This window comes from Salarias fasciatus, chromosome 19 (genome assembly GCF_902148845.1).
Source record: "Salarias fasciatus chromosome 19, fSalaFa1.1, whole genome shotgun sequence".
Lineage (NCBI taxonomy): Eukaryota > Metazoa > Chordata > Actinopteri > Blenniiformes > Blenniidae > Salarias > Salarias fasciatus.
In genome coordinates this window covers 9242364-9265094 of record NC_043763.1, presented here as the reverse complement: position 1 = coordinate 9265094, position 22731 = coordinate 9242364, and the positions used below count along the sequence as shown (strand labels likewise).

Genomic DNA, 22731 nt, shown 5'->3' with positions numbered 1-22731 from the left:
GTCTCAACCTACCGCGCCAGGAAGTGAGTGATCCCGAACTCGGGCAGAGACTGCCACGCCTGGATGAAGCGCATCTTGGCCTCGATCAGACTCATCTGGGCCACGTTCTGGTGGGCTTCAAGGATCCGGGCGGAAATCTGCCAAACACACAACCACACATATTACTTACAGAGCTTTTAATTCATTCTAAAAACAGCCAAAGTTTCCCCGTATTAAACAAATGCGATCACCCATCACCACACTTCTGAGTGCAAACAAACCCTGAAACCATCAGTGCACGGTGACACCAGGTTTCCAGAGAACTCCTGACTTTTAAAAAGTCTTATTATAAACACTATCTCTCCCAAAACATTGTGATTTACTGTGAGACCCAGCAACTTCTGCACGAGACACATCAAACCTTACTGCTACGTCCATGGAAATGTTAGATACTTTCACTACAAAGCATGTTAGAGCAACAGAAACTAAAAGCACTCCGTCTACTCTACTGTTACAGCCACTTGCTAGATTAACTGACAGTTAGGTGAGGCAACCCGGACATGAAAAGTGCTGCGATTTCCCACAATCATGCACGTGTCTAAAGCTCAGAGGCACCCGGTGGACGCACAACTCCACTTACCAAGTCCCTGATAAAGCCTGGCTGAGGAGGGGAGGGAGGGAGGAGGGGAGGGGGGGAGCATACAGAGGAATGAAGGAGATGCAAACAGGAAGAGAGGGAGGATGGTTTGGACAAAGAGAACAGAGCATGTAAGATTCAGTGTCGAGGAAAGAGAGATCAAAAACAACAGTGCAGGAAACCACCACAGTAATAAGAGGGGGGGGGGGGTCAGGCTGTGGAGCAGAGGGGTCATGCAGCAATCAGAGGGCGTGTGATTTATAAATGACCAGGAGACACAAGACACAGTATCTGTGTGGTTTAATGTAGGATCATTTATGATGATTCTACTTCAATGAAACGAGCTCATATCAGGGGGTAGCATTTAGTGTTGTGATAATTTTTATTACAAACTCCTGAATACATGTTAATTTATGTCCCCCGAGATTTTTTTTCTTCCAAATATCACAGCTCCTCCGTTAGTATTTCATGAAAAATCCCATATAACTGCACTTTTCTGTCATAGTCATGTCAAATGTTCACTATGTGAATGCATAGAAACACACATCGAGTTTCAGTTAGTTTACAGTTAAATGTATACTGCACATCTATTTGCAACATAATGCATAGCCGTAATAATGCAATGTGTACTTCTACAGACTGTAGCGTTGTAAAATGCCACAGAAACGATGAAGTTATCCTGCAAAAGTCAACCGAAGCACTCAGTGTTGAAATATTGTACGCTCTAAAATGAAAATAAATCCAGTCTTCTTAATGAGAAGTTCTTTTTTACTAATATTTAAAGATGCTCATAGTCATATAAGGGTTGAAATCATAAAACTGAGTTGTAGTTCCTCTTTCACTCACAAGAGGGTGCCGTTCACCAGCAACAATGGAAGTGGACCTCAGGATCTTCAAGCTTCAGGGGTCAAAACTAGTTTCTTTTTAATCGTTTTCGAACACAGACGTGCAGATTCAGCTCCAAATTGTCCTCTTCAAACTCCTGTGAGCACATCCGCTCGGGGCTGCAGCCCGGAAGCCTCCTCGGACTAAATCTTGCAGCAGGAAGTCGACTTTAAGAAAGGCTGGGAGGGGTCGCAGGCCGACTGGAGATTTGAGGGGCTTTTCCCAAACAAGTTTTCCCGCGCAGCATTCCCAGGCACGGCTCATTTCCTGATGCCCCACGCCCACTGCATACTACACATGAGTGTGTGTGTGTGTGTGTGTGTGTGTGTGTGTGTGTGTGTGTGTGTGTGTGTGTGTGTGTGTGTGTGTAGAGAGATACAGTGTGTGTAGAGCTTCATGCTTTTCTGTTGCCCCTGGAGAGGGCATCTATCAACCTGGCTGGATCCGAGCCAGAGGGAAGAAAACTCACATCCTGCTGAGGCAACACAGTCTGCAAGAGAGGTCTCCTTCAACGCTGCATGTTGGTTTAGCGATTAGCATGGCAGTCTCCTCACAGTGATCTGTAGCTTTGTTGATTTGCAACATCAGTTGGAGAAATACAGTGGATGCATGTATGTTTTTGTTTTGTTTTTGACCATATTCTACTGGAATTGGACTTGTGGTCGATCCCAAGGACGAATCTACAGTTTCATTTCAGTTGGTAGGAGGAGCCAGAGTTTCGTATCACAAATCTAAAATGGGGTGGAGTAGAAGTTGAGAGGTTTCCTGGCAACACTATCTAAAACACCTGTGAGACGGATACTGAAGTGAACCTAACAAAGCAAACACAACGTGATTTAAGAGAGTTCAGGAAAATTATTAATATCAACTTTACACAAGTTGTGATTGAGCATCCAGAATTCGATGGTCTGAGCTCATGAATAACTTTGTAATTATAACACTTATTGTTCTCTCTTTCAGTCTGGCCACAGAAACAGATTATGTAATTGACCCTAAATAGACCAAAGGGATTTCCCGGTTTCTAAAAAAAAATAAAGCCTGTGAGAAAAAGAGAAAGAGAGAAGTGAAGCTTCATTATGTACTTCTGCAAATCAGAACCTCCTCTGACTCTTTGTGATGTGGCTGTGAGTTAAAAAGAACCACGTCATTCACTTCCTGTATGTAGGGGGAACATCTGATTATATTGGAGGGGGGGGAATGCAGGATACACACAAACAAATGAGCCTGGACCTCATTACTGAAACTTGTCTCTAGTCGGTAATCTCATTTAACAACATCCTCACTCCTCCAAACCTCTATTTAAGTCCACAACTCTTTCTAGAGAAGTGAGATATTTCAGTTTACGGTCCAGACTGTATCTGACTCATCATTTACTGTACAAAGCTCCCCGAGCAACATTCCACGTTTGTACTACAACTTAAGCAAGTCCAGATTGAGTGAGTAATCTGTGAGAAGGCCGCCGTCTCATTCACCCACTCCCAGCTCGCACGGCCGTGGCGGCGGTGTACTCAGCTGTTCCAGTGTACATACACCGACCTCATGCTTACATGCTAATCTCCTGAGCACATTGTGGAACCTTCCCGATGTTTAAAGAGCAAATTAAATCATTCTGGTTGATAAATATAACACCGGAATACAAGCGTGCTGACTTGGAGTGAGTGTTGTGTTCAGAACACTATTTTCAGCCAGTGAGATCGGCTAAAAACCACCCACAACGTGGAGGCATTGTTGCAGTCTGACAGCTCTACTGTAGGACATCCGCTGTCCTGGTTTCCCCCCCCGGACCAAAGAGGAACCGGGGAAGGAGTGGAGGGATAAGCGGGAGAGGGAGAAGTGAAGAAGCGGGGAGTGGAGGGAGGTTACATTCCACAGCGAGACGCCTCTGATGCCAGGAGGCGCCCATCTGGGAAGCATCAGCTGCTCCTCCGTCCGACTCGTCGGGCAGGTAAACAACCTCCCACAAATTACACATCGGACCAGACACCGGCGATCTTCACGTCGTCTTTAACCTCCGCGTGTCTAAACGGGAGGTCAGACGCTTTATTTTAAAGCTCACCTGCTTGTTCTTGTACTTCTTCAGGTAGCGCGGGGACACCAGGCACTCCGGGTTGATGTCGGTGGTGATGGGCTCGATGAACTGGGGGTCGGGGTTCATGTGCTGCATCTTGAGGAAGGACAGGATGTTCTGGACCTCCAGGTTGTACGAGCTGTCGGCCATGGTCTTCCCTTTGGAGGCCAGGCGGCAGGCGGCCATCCAGTGCGCGTACTGCTTCTCCTGCACGCGTCAAAAAGCCAAATAGAGTCAAATACGACCTGGTGAACAGGAAGTCCCCCCGGCGGAGAGCCCGCTGGCTCCGGCCTCACCGTGTCGCACCGCAGCCAGATCTCGTTCATGCCGTCGGCCACGGGGATTAGCAACTTGATGTTGAATTTCTGACCCGAGATGTTCACATCTGGTGTCACCTCACAACCTAACACAGAGGAAAAGGAGGTCAAAGGTCACACAGAGTGAAGATAACCAGAAAAACTGAGGCGTGTGTCTGAAATGACTTGTTTCGAGTGGTTTCGTGAGTGTTTATGGTCACCTCTGAGATTCATTTGGTGAGCAGGAGTCCCGTGCGACTCCTCTTTACTCTTGTAGCAGGAAATCGTGATGTCCTTGAACGTGCACCAGTACTGCTTGTAGCCCTTCAGCGTCAGCTTCTTTGGCCTGGAAACGAGACAGATAGGACACATGTCAGAGTTCAGACCGAATGAAAGACAAATAAACAAAAAAAAATCCTTTAAAGAGACTTAAAAGGAAGAGCAGGGGGAGGAGAAAGGAGAAATCACCAGAGAGCAGTGGGGAAGAAAGAGCAGGGAGATTTCTGAAGTGCAAAGTCAGCGAGGCGAAGAGGAGAGGAGCCAGCATTCTGGAAAACCATTAAGGAGGAAATGCCCCTTGATATTATCCCCCCTATAGTTTATATATTTCATTAGAGAACCGGCTTTCGAGGCCACCTGCCTGTCAGCAAAGGCTTCCAGCCAGAAAAAGGGAACTCGGTCCAACTGCAATAGAGCCAAAGTGAAAGAGCATCCTGCACATTTTTTGGATGAATCAATCTAATAGACTGATGGTGACAATTTATTTTATGTCAGGGCTGCATAACTGCGGCCAAAATTCTAATCACGGCTATTAATTCTAAATTTTTGCTCTTTTCTCTAGCTTCAGGCATCAAGAAGCCAAGTTCCTTTATTTTTTTGGAAATCATGATATGATCAACAAAAAAATTCCAGCTTTCAGATCAACATAATAAATAATACTGAATAAATGATGGTGTTGTTTGGAAGTTTGGAAGCTAAACTTTCATCATGAATAAAGTTCTGCTGCCCTCCTCTGCACTGCCAGACGAGTTGCCTCCTGCTGCTCGGGAAAGACTTTGCAAGGATTCACAGATCGATGAGTGTGAAGTTGACGCAGTTCTGCGAAATGAAAGTTCAGAATGGAGGCGAACTTACTTGAAAACTTTGACGTAGTCTGCTAGCTCAGGGATGGATGTAATGTCACCCTGGAAGGAGAGAAAAAAAAAACAAACCAAGTAAGTATATCTTTAACATAAAAACCATTGAAATCAGACGTGCCTGAGCTTCGCTTCCCTTCACAGCTGTTTGCGACATTTGTTTGCTTTTCCATTCAGAGCTGATTGTGAAATGATTTCACTTTTTCCTGCAGACCGCAGAGTCTCACCGGTCACATTTTTAAAACCATGCCATCATATAAACACATTCCTTTTGCATCTGGCTGGCGTATGCGTCGCTCCTGGCCTTAATGGGTTAAACACAGCTAAAAACAACAGCCTCCCTTTCAACTTTGGACATTTTCAGTGCCACTGCTCAGCAGAGCATGGCAAAGACAACACCTCTTATGTAATAATTCATAGCTTAGTTTCCCCTGATAAGCTGTATAAACTTCAACGGCCTCTCAGGACAGGGCTGCTGGAGCAGCGCCGCTAAAACACAACCTTCATGGGGGTTTGTGGCTTTTAACCGCAGCTCTTTGTCCGATTCAGGCCCTAAAAATATCCATGTGAAACATTGTATTCCAACTGAAAGTTCGTTCTGTGTGTAGATATTCTTTCCTGTTTAACACGGTTGATGAAAGGACACCTCATCAGAACTGGTAAGAAATAAATAAAGCTCCAAACCAAAGCCGTGGGAGATCACATTCACATCATGACGCTGTTCTGAATGAAACTCGCGCTGCAGCGGCGGAGCCGTCGTACCAGAGTGTTGGATGTCTTGCCTCCCTCCAGAGTGATCTCCAGGTCTGACAGCGCGGCGTCCACCTCGTCCACCTCCTTCTCGCTGTTGTTCATGTGGTTGTCTGACGACATGATGGACAGCTTGTTGATGTGGTACTAGAAAAAAGAGAGACGCATTCCAGTTAGGTGAAGCTCTAGCTAATTTCACAGATGGGATCTTTTCTCTAAATGTTGTATTCTCATAAAAAAAAAAAGTGGTATGATGCTTCCAAAAGTTGAATTAATATATAAAAAAAGAAAAACCATAAGAGCAACATCATAATTCATATCACAGGGTTCTTTTTGTTGATCACTCAGTAGACTGAATAAACCACATTTGGCATGCATGCGCACAGTATCCTGACATTTAAACTTTTACGGTGGATCTCAAGCTTGATTAGATCTGCGAAAAACCTGCGGCTCTATTCTCTCTCCCTACTGCACGGTTGCACAGTTAAAACCTACAAATCAACCACAAAATAGTTTTTTTTTCCCCCCCCCCAATGAAAAAGGAACACTCAGGACTTAAATGAAATGGAGACAGCTGTTCCTGCACCTTCGCCAACAGCTTCGCTGATATCTATAAAGTTTCCTGCAATGTGCTACCGCTGCATAAACGCCCCAACTTCATCTTATAAAATGGGGATCGTCTGTGATAATAGCCATATAAATAATTTAAGATCTGCTGGGTTAGCAAGTTAGCAAGTGAAGCCAGCAAACACCACCGACTTTAACAGCAACAAGATTTTCTAGATGGGTAAGTTTGAGGAGATCAGTAGAAATCAGGCACTGAAACGAGCATCAGCCTGTTTTCTGCGTCTCTTAAATGCAATAAAAGTGTTTTCATTAAGTACACATGTGAGACTGCTGCTTTCTTGCCTGCGTGTTATTCTAACAATGGAAACAGCAATTCATCAGGAAGGGGCCATTACCAAAAACCCAACGGTGAGTCACAGACACTAAATACAGCTTGTTGACAAATGGTATTTGTAATGTCAACCCGTCACCAACCCCCCACCGATGTATGAATGAACAGCTGTCGAGAGAGTGAGAGATGCAAAGCAGACTCGGACAGAGATATGCGAAGCTTCAGCTGTGGGACAAAGGGCTCGTCCCGACACTCCTGCGCTCTGCTCATCCACTCTGAAGGGCTCTCTTCAAAACTGAAACCCACTCTGGATTATTCCCCCCCCTCACTGTTCGCGTGTGATTAACAGACTGGATAAATTTATCTGCTTCGGTACAAAGTACAACTTGTGCTCTACTTCCATGAATAGAGCCGGGATGATTAGCTCATTTCTGTGAAACATCCAGGTGATAGCGTACCAGCTGCGGCCAGCTACATGCTCCACTCAGACAATCATGGCTCTTTATTTAGACCCCCTGCATCCCGCCACGGTGAAACCTTAGCCAAACCCTGAGCTCGCGCTTCCCCGGCTGAAACGTAGTAGCCGCTACCATAGCGCTAACAGACAGGTAGTGACAGAGCAGCCGCCAGTCTAAACACCCTGCTTGGATTAGCGTTTCTCCCAGGAAGGTGAAACGAGAAACCCGTTAAGGGTAATTATAACCGGTCTGATAAAACACACCACACACCTATGGGTGTCAGAGAGCTTTTACAGGAATGAAGAGCAGGTCTCTTCTGACCGTGTCCCGCTGGGGTGGGTGGTCCGGGCCGGAGCGAGGGGTCCCGTGGCCCAGGATGCACTATAATTACCGTGGGGGTGAGGACAGGGTGGCGTCCTCAGGTCTTGGCACCCACAGTTTATGAGGGTCAGAAATAGCAGGGACACCACACCCCCTCGTGACTACATGTGGTGGCCTGGGGGAGGAAGCGGGGTTCACATCTGTATATCACTTCCCCTTTGAATCCACTCTTCTTTAATATGAGTCTTTGAAAAGAAACTATTCTATTAGTTATTGAAGTATTATGATGTAGTATTAAATAGTATTGAGGTATTATTGTTAGTATTATTAAGTGCTAATCTAGATAAATCCTAATAATCTAAGTGTATTTAAGTGTAAGCGGATGAGAATTTGGAGGGATGGATTGATGCAGTTGACACTTCCACACTTTGTTGATGAACATCAAACCTTTTTAAAATGCAACAATCCAGCGGGGCTGTGCATGTCAATCTGAGACCATTCCTGGGATTAGTGTTTTGATGTTTGAGCCGCTCACAGCTCGTAATCACTTATCAAGAGAGCCAAAACATCGGTAGGACTTAATTTGTTGTACTTAACCCCAAAATGACTGTTTTGATTCATGTGTTCGAGTCAATTTCTTTTATTTATTTTTTTTAAAGCTGTGTTTATTTCACTGCAAACTAAGACCTGGTCTTAATTGTGAACCATCGGAACATTTGCAAAATATTCAACTAGAGTTTCTGCACCAGAGCCTTGATGGTCTTAAATTCCCATATGCACTAATACTACATCCTAAAAGCTGATTTATCACATCAACATCAATGAACAAAGATGGGACAGTGAGGTCTAGTAAGAATATTTGTGATAAAGTTTCCATTAACTCCCTGCTGCAGCATCCAATGGCCAAGTTTTAGTATGCATGCTGCAGTAGAACTGGCCCGTTATGGCTCAGCTCCAGGCTGCAGTCGCATCCAATTCATTAGCCTGTGGCCGAGGAGGCAGTTCAACTACTGCCTGAAAGAAAAGGACTTCCCATTTCAAACCCTGCTGGAATGATGCTGAAAGAGGAAAATCAGAGAACGGGTGCATTCACATACGCAGCCTCTTTACCTGCAGGGCAGCAAACATCATCATTTCCTCCTCTGTGCACTCGATTTCCTCCAGCAGGATGGCCCACTTGGCCTGTTCGTAGAGCTGGTTCACTCGGATGGCATCGTACTGTGGACACAAGCAAGCAGCATGGCTGAACACACAGGACAAGACCTCACTGCATCTGGTTAAATATCATAAAACGAAACAGGATGTAGCTACAGCAATAACAGGTGGTCAGCAAAACACCATAAACCACAAACTATGCAGGTTAAAACTCAGAAAGAGAAACAGTCTGCATCTTTACTTGAAATAAGCCGTCAGTTACAACATTTTCTCAACAAATTTCCCAACAATCTCTGGATTTTCGCGTGCGTACCTTCGGGTTGAGGTCAAAGAAACTGTGGTATTTGAACCTCAGCAGCAGGACCTCGTTCTCCTTCACATCCTGCTCCATGAGGGACCTGGAAGAGTCTAGCCACCTGTGCACGGCACGACCGAGACAAATCATCGTGAGGCGAGATGCGACCACTGCATACCGGCTCAGCATTTTTGACACTGTGCCATTCAAACAAACTAATCCGCAAAGTGCATCTCACCCCTGATTGATCTTGGCTTTGTCCAACAGAGACTGGGGCTTGTAGAGTTTGACCAGGATGTCTGGAGAGGAGATGGGCTGGCTGACAGCGAGGATGCTGGGATTGCCCTCCGACAGGGGGCTGTCTCCGAACCAGGCGGTGGTGGGTGACAGGGGGCTGCCGTCCCGGGAGTCGTAGGTGGGGGTCATGGTCTTACTGTACAGGCCCGGACTAGAGTAGATGCTCCCTACAAAAAAAAAAGAAAATGCAAAAAACAAAGAAATAAGTTAGTGGCAAAGTGGATAAAAGCCAGTTTATAAAAATCCATTTTCATATGTCTGTAGCCTCATATTGACACTCAGGATCCAGTTAAGTGCACATTTACAAATACAACACCACAAATGCATCAAATGGAAAAGAAAAGAAAAAAAAAACAAAAAAAAACAAACAGTGACAACACTTCTAACAAAGCAAAAACTCGCGCACGCACGCACACACACACACTTGCAGAATGTGCAAACCAGTCAGCAGTCGTCATATGACTACCAGCCCAGCCTGGCAGATGAGTGATTTCAGTAATATCCTCCTGCTGATGGTGGAGCCGATGTGGATCAGCATGCAGATGATGCACATCACTATCACGATCACCCACTTAGTTACAGTCGCAAAACCCGCAGGAACGCACTTCACACAGCAGACTGCAGCACAATCTGCCCACAGGAGAGGAGGAGGAGGAGTGCCAAGATTTGGACAGAGTATAAAATAGTACTTTAATGTGGTGATTTTCATTTATATTTACATTTCAGATTTAGGATTTGGGCTCCGACACAAGCTTCCAAAGTGAAGCTTCTTGCATTTCCTGTTGTGTGGCCTTGAGGAGTATTTTTAGCCACATTCCCTCTCTCCCTCCGTGGGTCAAGAAGCAACACCAGCTAAACCGCTACATCCCCTCTGAAACCAGGAAGTGGGCTTGGTTTGTGCTTGTGAGTGTGTGCGTGTGTGTGCGTGCGTATGTTTGTGTTTGTGAGCTGAGGTCATGAGAACAGGGTGCAGGCTACGGCCACCCATCCCCACGGAGGAGGGTGTTATCGAGTCGTTCCTCCGCTGTTACCCTCCCGATGCTAATGAGGTCAGGGTGAGCTCTCCCCTCTCCCATCGGCTCTCAGGAGGAATGCTAAATATCCAGTGAAAACTGTGTATGTGGAGAAAGCGGCACAGCGAGGCTTCCTCCATCCTGTTTACCGACTCTCCAATGTCGGCAAAAAGGCACCAAGAATGTTGACATGAATTCCCTCCCACTGCGGGGGTTCGTGGAGCTGGACCACCACTGGCTGTGAGGACTGGAGGTAAACCATGAGGGAATTGTCAATAAATTAAAGTGTCTTGTGTGGATTTTGCTCTCTGTCTCACTTTTTTTTTTCACAGAAAGTTACTGTGTGGGAAGTAAGTTGAAGCATGGAGGCAGAATTACAAGCATGTGATTCTGAGTTTGAACGCAGCACAAACACGAGTTGTCCAATATGAAAACATGCCTGCGTTGACCTTGTTACTGACCGACTGCCGATTCCTTAAAGCTAAACTTTCAGAGGCTGATGGTGGGGGGGGGGATTGTTTACTCTGCACGACCAGCAGACCTGGAGTCGCTGTCAGGAAAGTGAGTTTCACGCTCATTTCTAACAGGGTGCAGAACCTTTGTCATGAGACTGCCCGAATCAGCTGACTTCCTCTGGAGGGAGAGGTCAGGTGACTCGGCCGCCAGCCCCAAAGGTTACAGATACCATGTGACCTCAAAACTGCAGCTGTGGGGGGTGGGGTTGGGATTTGAGGGGATGGGAGGGGAGGTCATGGGTGAGGAAGCAGTGCTGAAGACAGAAGGACAGAGGAAGAGGAAAGCTTACCTTTGACAGGTCCGATGTATATTATCTCAGACGCTAGGATGAAAAGAGACAGAGTAAGAGAAAAGAAAGACAGGAAAAAGAGGAGGGAGGGAACGTACAGGCAGCGAATAAAACCGAGTGGACAGATTTAAGATTCTGAAAACGGCACATGGACAGGGGGGAAATGGGAGAGGAGACAAAAGTTGAGGAGAACAAGAATGAGGAGATCTGTGGCATTTCCACAAACGCTGCCAGCTGCTAGCCTCAGGGCGGGTGACTCAGTTTACCCTCCTTTCGAAGAGGAGATCGCCCTGGCATGGCCAGGGAGGCTCTGTCGTTTCCATCCATTCAAAATCATTCAGCACGGCGTGACAGGCTGAGACCTCAAGGAAGGCTTTGGTCAACGTGACCCGGCCCTGCGTGGATGAACCGCGGAGCACAGAGCCGTCTGAGGCGTCTCGCCCTCCGCCCAGACAGGAAAGACGATTACATATAGCAGGGACGCCGTGATGTGGCGGCACTGGGATCACGGACCACGCCGTGGCTCTACGTCTGAGTCACAGCCGCTCAGGCTTTTCCACCAAAATGGAACATTCAGAGGGAGATGTGACACGACACATACAGGGAATACGAAGCTGCAGAAATGGTACTTTTAAAAATAAAGATTGAAGTTTTGGGAAAGAAATGGAAAAAAAAAACGTGTATATTTATGGGTGGACATCACTACTGAATTGTTTAGATGTAATTCTATCAATGCTTGCTTATTATAGATAAATACAGTCTGGATATGTGATATATTAAGCTTTTCTAACACAGGGTACCATGATATATTCACATTTAATTAGTTATTGTAACAATTAATAACCATTCATTTTGGTTTAATCAACAAAATGCTGCGTCTCTTAATACTGAAAGCGTAATCTTGAAAGTGTAGAAGGGGAGAAGAGACACGGCTGTTGTCCTGATTACATCTCTGCAGAGCCTTGTGATTTCTATCAGGAGGCCAGATCTTCCCCTGAAATACAGACTGACTGCAGCATGTGATCCAACAGGCAGGACCCACTTGTCTGATCGTGTGTGTTTGTAACTGAGCAGAAACATGCGCGCGCACACACACACACACACACACACGCACTCACGCACACGGGACACTGGTGAAAGTAAACAGATTCTGCACATTCCTGATAAAACTCTCCGGACGGCTTGACGGTGTGACCACATTTACCCACCGGGAACAACATGTATCGAGACGAGAGGCATCACTGGAGCACACCCTCAAAATGACGCAACGTTGGGTGTGATCGTCATGTGAGGCTTCGAATTGGCTGCTGCCTTCCATGCACGTCATTTCATTTTTATGCTTTTTTTTTTTTATTACTATGACACAATGATTCCAGTTCATTTTGATTATATACAGCGCTGTATAATGCACACCGCTCATCAAACTCACTACAGTTACCGTACGGTCATAGCAGCTTAGTTTGGAGCAAACTCAGTGACAGTGATCCACCCGGTTTTGTTCTGCTCAGATGACTCTCACTCTTCGATCACACACTGCCAGACAGAGGAGGGCCTGTATAGCTGCACTTGCGTAGCCTAGTTTGGGTTTAAAATGGCAGCGTGACCAACTATGCGTGGAATCTCAACCATTCTTGGTCCTCCCCGCCAAGGAATTGGGAGCTGGGGCTGTAGATCCCGGGCAGGCCTCAAACTCAGACATTCATATTTCACTCGGCACAGCGTGTCGCGATCTGGAGTTATCCCGGTGGTTTTGTCAGCCGCAAGTGCGATCAGACACAGAAAAGAGCAGAAGATGCTCAACTAGAGCCAGAGGAACCTGCTATTTAAACTGCTGCTTGAGGGAGGAGAAAGGTTTACTTTACAGCAAGGTGCAAAAACAAAACCCGATACCCGACAATTATATAAAAATAAGCCATTTCTTTTTAACTCATTAGTTAGAAAAGTGAAAATCAGACTGAGTAAATATTATTTTCTACATGATCTGTAGAGTCTGTGTTTACATTTTATCTGAATTGAATCATTTATTTCAAATTGCTGCTGCACAGACAGCAAAAATCTGTGAAAACAGCTCACCTGATCCGGGGGTTAACAGTGGCCCCTCCAGCTCCAGATCATCCTCCTCTGCCTCTTCCAGCTTTTTCTTCTTCTTCTTGGGATCACGGGGCTTACGCAGTAGAGATAACTCTTCTGGGTGGCGAATATCTGGGAAGGGAAGACCGCGAGAAAGTTCATTTGATGTCACAGAAACATAAGACCGAGGAGCTACAACGCATTTCTGGAGATGAGCCGGTTTTGATGCCACTGACTCCAAAAGACAGCAATTTGTGTTTTTCAATGACGGCTTGGCAATAAACCGCACGGCTTCTCCTGAAGCACAACTAACAAATAAGGGAAGCTGAGCAGCAGGCAAATACAGGGATGCTACTGTGAGTGGCAGAAAGGCAAAATAAGCACAAGAAGGGTGGACAGAGTTTGTGGGTAAGCTCTACGGACAGCTGTGTGCACATGAAGGGTGGAAAATCTCAAATCCCTTTTCTCAGGGCCCCAACAAATCTTCCTTTAACTGTAATCCCCTGCTGAGACGAGGCCGACACAACCGCTATCTCTCTGCTGGCTTCCTTTCCCCAACTAGTCCTCAGATTCTCATGGTTTAGACGGCAAAGCTCAAACCAAAACAAGCGTGACAGTAAACAGGTAGCTTCAATGAAATGATCAGCCATAGTATCAGTGTGTGTGTGTGTGTGTGTGTGTGAGTGTTTCAGATGGTGGATGTGATGAGTAAAACAGAGCGGCTTTCTGCTCTCTCCCTCTCTCCTGGGTTGAGAAGCCAGGGAGCCATCACTCAGCGGCAGCAGTGACGTTTTAAGATGAGTCTGGGTTCTGGTTCTGATGTAGAGAGCTACAGACGGCCAGAAAGCGTCAGGACCGGAACGGATGGCGCTGGTCTGGAAGTTGAGCACATCTGGACCCCCAGCTGGATTCGACTTTCCAAAGGGATTTCATATAAATTAAGGAGCGAGCATGTATTTGACAGAGCACTGTCAAATTTCATCGCTTTCCACTGAAAGAATTCCACTCTGAGACCTTTTTCCAGAGAAAGGTATTGGGACGGTGTTGCAGACTGATTGAAGAGCGTGCCGGGGGCGTGTGTGGAGGAGAGCACGAGCGGACGGGTCGAGAGAACGTCTTGGCTTGGTGAGAAAGCTTGTTTGGTTTGTGTAACTAAAGCAAAAGCATTCCAGGAGTTTTAAGAACTACCAGATGGGAGCTCACCCCCCTCCTCCTCCTCCCCACCCTCCTACTCTCCCTCCTCCCTGATATTCGCTCTGTTTGCAGCAGTGGAGCGCGCAGTCCCTGTGCCCTTATACAGCCATGTGAGTCTGAGGCGTGCTGCTCAGCTCGAGCCCCACTGAGCTGTGTGAGGAGGCCAATACACACAGGCGAGTGTGTTTCAAGCTGCGAGTACGTGGCTCCGGCTCTCTCTTCCAGAGGCATTGTGGCGTTTTACTACAACGTCACTGTAACTCTTTAATTGTTATGATCGAGCTGTCGACTGTGGGAATTTATTCCTATGACAAATATTCGCCAGTACACAGCTACATAAGACAACTCTGGAAGGTCATCAGCTGATATCTGTCATGTATTCCAATGAACTTGCTGTGTTTCCAAGTATTTAGACAACATCCGGCTCTAGAGTTATCAAATCTTTCACTCCTAAAACTTCAGGTTTAGGATCATTTGGAGGAAAAACTGGAATTGAAATCGTCCAGGAAAAGCAATATTTGAAGCGGTCCTCCTCTGAACCTGAGTAGGTGGATTTAGTAATGGACAGATGTGCTTTTTCCATCACTCCCACGAAGGGGCAGGCTGCAGAGTCGATATGATGGAGGCGAGGCGTCTGCTCACGTAAGAATATCATCAATAAGACGCGACAGGATTGTGTCATGTCTCACTACAATCCACTCACCAGGAGAGCACATAATTTTACATCATTAGCTTTTTTTTTTTCTTTAAAAAAAAGGGAAATTTGATATTTTAAGAAACTGCATAACTGTAAAGAGTCCCAAACACAAGCACGATTGCATAATGTCAAGTGAAGCACATGATTAGTCTGCTAAATGATCAACCATCTGCTCCCCTGCTAGTCAGAACCATCACTCTGTTCAAGTAATCAGTGTATTCTTCGTATATAAGGATGCTTCACTGTCCTTAGTCAGGGTTGCTGAGGAGTCAGAGAGCAGTTTCCCCCCATAGCAGCACTCCAGGAAACTGCAGTTTTAAAACAATTTAGTATGTAGGCTGTGTCCCAAAAATAAAGCTACTGACATAATCGCTCCAATCACAAACTCAAGTATTTGGACATTAACTTCAACTTGTGCCCCAAGATGACAACTGCATCCTTTTCAGTGTTTCTGCCATTTCTGTGTAAACCTACACCGCAATAAGGATAACAAAAGCATATTAAAATTGATTCAAATGTTTGTTTGTTTTTTAGACAGATAAATACTGCGGTTCATTTCTACTGACATGCTGGGTTCAGTGTTGAATTGTAGTTTATAGCAGCAGTTTAAGAATCCGGACCTTTGGGAACGATCGCTCTAACAGTCACCACATACTTGCGGTCGGTGCCTGGGGGGGGTGGGGTGTGAGGCCGGGTGAGTAAGGGACAGAGTGCTTACAAAAGATTGGAAGATTTCCACGAGCAGAAATGACACCTAGACAATAAGATTCGAACCCTCCACCGTGGAGGCTTGCGGCAGTGACCAGGCCTGACGCCAGAAGGAGAGGGCTTGAGCGAGAGCCAGCTGCGCTCGCAGGGTCTACTCCTCGGAACAGATGATTCACTGCAGCGAGTAAGGCCAGCCGCAGTAGAATCACAAACCCAGTCACAGTCTAATTTTACAACATTAAACCCTGTCATATAAACAGATAGACACCCTACATGGACAGAAAGCATTAAAGAGGAGTGTTTTCATTTCTGTTTTCCCATTGCAGAGGTTTAAAAGTTAAAAAGAGGCAACCGCAGGGCTGAGAGACTGATCAAAACTCAGGACTGAATCAAGAGTAAGTGAAGGGAGGGGTTTGACATTGCTAGTGCCAGTTGCAGGAGAAAAAAAATAAAGTAATTTGTGCTTGGAGAAGAATAAAGTTGCTGAATCTCACTGAAACGTGCGTCACAGTTTGTTTATCATTATTAGTTCAAGAAGGGTGACATGGGATCGTGTCATTTATCAGACAAGAGGCTAAAAAGGTGCAGAAAAGCCCCTCAGATAGAAGGACAATGGCCTTTAATTTAGGAGTCGGAACTGAAGCCAAATCACAGTCTGTGTTATCACAACAGAAGCCAGCAACCCACTGGTCCAGTCGGGTTGAAGGGTCACAACTCTGCTGGACCAAAACAACAGACACGACAACTCACAACGAACGCACAAACTTTTCTGGAGAACAGAGAGCGCTGAGCAACACTTCCCTGGAAGACTCCGTAAATGCCACAGAAACAAAGGCTGTTGTCATCAGCTGTTTCCTTCCCCGTCACCCATTTTTCTAATTTCACAACAGGTTTTTCCCCTTTTATGTGTTCCAGAGAAAAATTCTGCTGGCTTGTTTTCCAGCACGCCGTAGTAAAGGGGAGATTTGGCACGACTGTGAAGTGAAGCGGCCTGAACTCTGCTGAGAGCAGCAGCTTCATTTTTTTTTTTTTTTTTTTTTTGAGCAACCGCAAGCTCCCACATCCACAGCACAGTCAAGTGTTAGTCAGTAGTGAAGAGTACATTTTGTGTGCTGACACTGAGGAACAGTTAAACGGCCTCCTGTCAGAGAGAGGAGGTGTATGTGTGTATTTAATGTGCTGGAAGCGAGTAAAGTGAGTCCAGACCGTCTAGACAGGACGAGGTCTGACCGTGACTCTTTCATTGGAAAATAAAATTGAGAAGATCTTCAGATCATCAATAATCAATTATTCTGTTGATTCAGGGGAAAATAAATTAGATTTAAGACTATTTAAGACTGCTACTTTATCATTTAGGCTTCCAGAACTATTGGTCAGACAGAAGTGGAGCACTGAAGAAGTCAATGTTGGTTTCTGAAAGATGCAATCGGCGTATTTCATTACTGACCACCTCTTAAAGTTTAGTTTAGGCAACAATAACAATCTGCAGCAGCGTCCCTATAGGCTACCGCAACAAAAATAACAGACATTAGTTTGGCTTTGAAACCAGAGGAGTATTTTGCTTCCTATTTTCCGAGAATTCTCCAAATTTGTTGACAGAGTTGAAAAATTTATACCTAAAAGCTAAAAGTGGAAAATCCCAAATGTCTTTTTTTTTCTCTCCCTCAACTATTTACTAAATACAGCAGCACAGGATGTGAGGGCTGCCAAATTGAACGAGGGGTCACAACAGGAGTGGAACTGAGTCATTTTCAAATATCACAGAACTTCAGCTTTTAACTGGCTCCATTTTTCTTTACAAATCTCCCCAGATGGACTGTGTCAGTGTTGGGACTCAGGAGCAGCACTGTGGTTATAACTGATTTTTATACCTCTGACGCAGAGTTCTTACTATTTTTTCCTGCATGGGATGCTTACAGACACAATTTGATGGTGCTAAATAGACCTATAAATGAAAATAGAAGAGGTTTTGTATTGCTCAATGACCAGACAAGAATGTAGCTCACAGCTACAGTAAGAAAAAAAAAAAAAAAAAAGATCTCCACTAGCTTTGTATCGTGTTGTATCTCTGCCCTTCCTTCTTCCCTGTCTGGAGTAGAGGCCAGTTGGACAGGCCTCGTCTCTTCCTGTCCCCTCTCCGTCTCGATGCTCTGCAGTTCACAGGCACTCAGCAGAAAATGTGCACAGGAAATTGTCAAAATCAGTTGCCCAGATGACATTAAAAAAAATATATAATTCCAGGACAGAGCAGCTGCAAGTCAGCTCAGGAGGAAGTCAGAGGAACTTTCCCACTATCCGTTACCGATTAGCAGACACGTACATTCCGTACACACAGCGCCTATAGTATCCGTACCACTTTTTGCCACGCTGTCACATGCACCGGGCTTTTATTTGGGAATTTCTGAGAAGCTGAAAGAGATTTATAACCAAAGTAGAAGCAGACTCAGTCCAAATTAGGCCTGACCGAAAAGGCTGCAGGCCCGTTTCGCCCTCAGCTTTCTCCCGTCGCTTTTAAAAACAGCGTCTTTGTATATTTGCGCTCAACTAAAACTCATTTCATACAGCCCAAACGCAGCCTAGTGCTACCTGTGGAAGCCAGTAAAAACAAGAACACTGCTACTGGAGGGACCGACCCTGCTGGCTGACAAACCTCCGGTGACAAACACAGAACAGGTGTTCCCAGACTTTATACCCGGGGGGGGGGCGTTCTCCAGACCTACAAACACGACTGGTGTTGAAGTCGCAGGGGCAAGGGGTGAGGGCCGAGCTGAGGAAAAGTGGGCGTCAGCAGGTCAGGGGTTGTCAGGGTCCGTGTGACCTCAGGAGGCAGGACAGGACATCGTGGAGCCAGAGACAGACGATATCCACAGCTTGACTAACGTCTATACCACGATGGACAGTCACACATTAATTGACAAGATGGCCTGTACAGCAAGAGGACTGTTTATTTTGGTGTGTGTCTGTTTAAGCATGACCCAGATTGCTAATCTATGTTTGCTAAACATTGCTGTGAGACTGATGGAGCCCAAGCTCCAAGGACGGGACGTCAAAGTGGACGACCAGTCGGGAGACGTGCGTTACAGCTTACACTGTTTGATAAACACGACTGATTGTCAGGGATAAAAACAATGTGACAGGAAGGACGTGATTAGTGAAGCTTCACATTGAGCATTTTCAGAACCTCACACGACCAGAGGCGCTAGTAATCCAAGCGGAGTGGGCACCTCAAGTGGGGCTACTGGATCCAGTAAGTCATGCTTTAATAGGCTTTCATTCCCATAACTCTTTGCCAGTCAGTCACACCTCATCACACGTTTTCCACAGCCGCACTGTAAATTAAACCACCTTCTCCGATGCGAGAATGAGTCACGGCTTCCACTCACTGAAGGTTTTGCAGATGTCCGACACGGCCTTGAAGACCCGGTCCGAGAAGTTGACCTTGACCTTCATGTGCTTCATGTTGGGCAGCTGGAGGCGCAGCAGCTTGTGCTGCGGCGTGAAGAGCAGCCGGGCGTCGGCCTGGATGCCGTACTTGTCCAGCGTCCAGTGGGTTTTCAACAGCCACGTCTTCTTCTTCTCCCACCACAGGGCATGGTCCGACCAGTCCTTCTTCACATCTGCAACACACAAGAAGAGACCATTATGGTTGAGTTTTAGCAAGGTTCCAGGGTGTGAAAGGATGCATAGGGCCTTTATGTTTGACACCACTGGTCAAAAAGAGATGTGACAGCAAAAAAGGGAAAGTGCAAAAAAACAAAAAAAGAGTCATCAGTCTGTATTCAGCACACTGTTATGACCCGAGAACACCAAATATGTCCGCTGCTGCAGGGCAGAGGTCAAACTTCGGGTGAAGAGGAGCTCCAAAAAAAGGTTTTCACGGGGGGGGCGGCGAAGTCAAAGTGAGAGGGAGGAGAGGACAGACGATGTGAAAGACGGGGCTGTTTGTGCGACACGGTGGGAATATCAGGTTCGTACCTCCCTCTTTGTTCAAAGCCGCACCGTGATCCCTTTAAGCAGACACAAGGTACCCAAAAGCCCGCATGGCTTCCAGGCTTTCGCCGTGTCGGGGCTCAGCACAATGGGAACAAGCCCGAGCTCTCAGGGTGCATGTGTCTGACTTCAAGAGGAAGGTGAAAGCTGCAGGGATTTGAGGGAACTCAAAGCATCTGTCTTGCAAACATGTTGTTCAGGTTTCACATATCGATGGAGCGAAGATCTGTTTCATTCCGGAGTTGTTTTACTGTGAAACTTTATAGAAAAGATAGCTTAAAAGTATACATTCATCCATTCAAATATATTGATTAGATTCTACTTCAGTCATGTTTAAATTTCCACAGACGTACAAAGTATTAAATATTGTGTTTTACACTGAACCACGCTTTTATTATTTTCAGTTAAATATACCTTTCCAACTAAAAGCAGAAATTGAAAGTCTGAAATTATTCAACATGCTTTTTATGCCTAAAATCAACAGCAAGTTGTACAACATAACTTTAAAATGTGGAGAAAAAAAAAACTTCTGTATTAACAAATAGCTCTCTTTTCAAGGCTCATTAGACACAAAAAATCAAAACTATCAAAAAATCTAAACTATGTTCTGAATAACTTCTGTTCTAAACAATCTGGAATCACCAATTAAAGTAATCATATAAACAATACAATAATAGCATAACAAAGACGACAGATGCTGGAGTGATGCTTGAATCGGTGATGAGGGGGTTTTTCTTTTTCCGTTCCGTTGAAAAGCAGAACTTGCACTTTGGCAACAAGGTGGCCTAGTGTAGATTATGTAAAAGACAATATATTTAAGTAATCCGAGTACAGTAGCAGTTCATTTTAATACATGTTTATTGCTGCTGTTAATGAATATTTCAAAATATTCTACAACACATACATTGTAGAATCCTTGTACATTTTGGAACCTGAGTACATTCGAGGAATTTTCACACAAATTCTTACAAATGCCAAAATTCCAGAAGCGGACTTCTCAAAATGTTAATTTCTTCCTGAACTCTGGACTGTTTCATTAGTGTGAACTCGTTGGATCCATGAAATGTTTGCGGTTTTATGCTCCCTTGCCTGAAACACAGTTCGAGTGAAGTACTGGTGTCTGGTTGGTACACTCTGACAGCCTGATGGAGGGAGCAGTTTTCATCCCATTGTTGAGACGTCCCCTCCGAACAGTGATGTCATTCCTCCGGCATGAGTCCAGGAAGGCACTTCCCAGTGTGGTGTCTCATTTCCTCCGCCCACATCCCCCTTCACTGCTTCTGCAGCGTATCCTCAGTCTCACTCTGCGCTTCTCTCTCTCTACTCTGAGTCACCGTGCCCAGACGAGACGTCAGACTGCCCTGTCATCCTTTAATCAAACCGTTCGATCTGAGCCGCTGCAGCTCGTTATGCTGTCGTGTCACAAACATGCATGAACATTTTGAACAATTCCTGTTGTAAGTGAAGTTTTGTTCGTTATGGCCATATCCTATTTTGAAGGTTGACATATTTCACTTCGTCATACTGCAATATTGTATTTATAGTTGCGCTTGAATGAAAGTTTTTAGCTCCTTTCATAGGAGTCATTAGACTAAATTTACACTCCACATCAATCCAGCAGCTCATTACTCATTTGCTCTGTAAATGGAATATTAAATCAGTACGAATCTAAGAAAACACGATCTTCAATCTCCCTGCCGACTTCCTCTAGCTGTCAAGCAAACAGCTCGTCGCCGTGGTAACCAGAACCTTGAGTGGCCTTCTGTTTTCACGCGCTGCTCTTGCTTGCGTTGACCTTTACTTTGCATAGGGGCGTCTCTATGCGTTATTGACACTCTCCCGCTGACCCTGCCTGAGAGCTGAATGAACAGGATTAGTGGGTGAGAAGGTGAAACAACAGACTGCCTGCTTGGCGTGAAGAAAGAAGACCGCTGTGGCGCAAGTAAAGCAAACTGGGCTGAAGAAGAGATTACAAGTAACGATTAAGAGGGGAGGCACAAGCTTGAGATGAAGAAGACGAAGACGGGCCGCGAGCATCTGAATGCAGATGTCTTTTTTGTTGAAAGCCTGGCGAATCGTCTTGGGGAGGACTGTTTGTCAAGCTGTTGGGTTTTACCCTTGTTTACTCCAGCGGGCAAACACTTGGTACTTAAGTGAAAACATTCCAAGCTTTCTGAGGCCCTGGGTGAGTTACTCCAGCAGCATGGGGTCTGGCTGTCATCGCTCCACGGTGATGCCTCAGCTGTGCACAGCACAGCTTCATTGCGGCCATCGGAGAAACTGCTCCCCAAAGTTTCCTGCTCTGCTATTAAAAGGCTGGAATAATGAGAGGCAGTGCGGAGAGAAGCACTGAAAATAATCTGCAATACACTTCCATAACTGTGCTCACAGATTTTCCTTTTACAACCTTGTAATTTCTGGAGTCTGGGAGCCACGCTCAACAGCTAGTATTAGCATTTGGCACTCTGGCCGTCGCCACAGACCACGTTCTATAGAAACCTCTTCGCCCTCAGCATGCGTGACCACCATACAATCTGCGGAAAGGCACGAAAGTAGGTCTTGGCTGGTCTCAGTTACCCTCACTGCGCTTTCTATGGCCTCTGCTTCTCTGCTTCCTTTGACGCTGCCCACCGCCAAAGCCCTCACTGGACACAGCCTTCCCTTCGCTTTGCTTCTGTCGTTACGCAGTGGTTCGATGTTTTGCGATTGGACGAGGGCAGCTGGGGTAAGCCTCCATTGGGCAATTTTAGCATGAAGGTGGTAACTCAATCCGCGGCCGGGGGAGAGAGTGGCCAATGGCATCTACCAGCTAAAAATACCGCCTGCCAAGCCTGACGTAATGCGGCAGCCAGAGGAGTGGAGGGCCTAAGTAATTGGGCGCATTAAATATGGACCCACAAGCCCTTAGCAGAGCAATATGTGTGTGCGTATGTGTGTACATAGCATTCGAAACAAGGGGAGGGGGAAGCAGAATGGAGGAAACCATGTTTTATGACCTCTGCAGGACGTGAAAAACGATACAGAGATTGTGTGTGTGCGGGTTTGGGTGTTTGTCAAAGGGAGCGTGTTCTTCTTATCC

At 45.8% G+C, this 22731-nt stretch overlaps 1 protein-coding gene across 4 annotated transcripts in view; it reads right to left on the bottom strand.

The window, feature by feature from the left end:
• Positions 1–22731, bottom strand: part of fermt2 (FERM domain containing kindlin 2) — a 37034-nt gene that overhangs the window by 2696 nt on the left and 11607 nt on the right. The window contains exons 3-15 of one of the 4 annotated variants that reach the window (XM_030116306.1): positions 19046–19279; positions 13067–13195; positions 10994–11026; positions 9117–9342; positions 8897–8999; positions 8539–8646; positions 5764–5898; positions 5000–5049; positions 4087–4211; positions 3866–3972; positions 3558–3776; positions 620–640; positions 13–137 (exon numbers count right to left, since the gene is read on the bottom strand). In XM_030116306.1, the coding sequence (XP_029972166.1) occupies positions 13–137; positions 620–640; positions 3558–3776; positions 3866–3972; positions 4087–4211; positions 5000–5049; positions 5764–5898; positions 8539–8646; positions 8897–8999; positions 9117–9342; positions 10994–11026; positions 13067–13195; positions 19046–19279 (1615 nt within the window). The remainder of the gene's footprint in view (positions 1–12; positions 138–619; positions 641–3557; positions 3777–3865; positions 3973–4086; positions 4212–4999; positions 5050–5763; positions 5899–8538; positions 8647–8896; positions 9000–9116; positions 9343–10993; positions 11027–13066; positions 13196–19045; positions 19280–22731) is intronic. The other 3 variants (XM_030116307.1, XM_030116308.1, XM_030116309.1) reach the window with 3 other exon arrangements.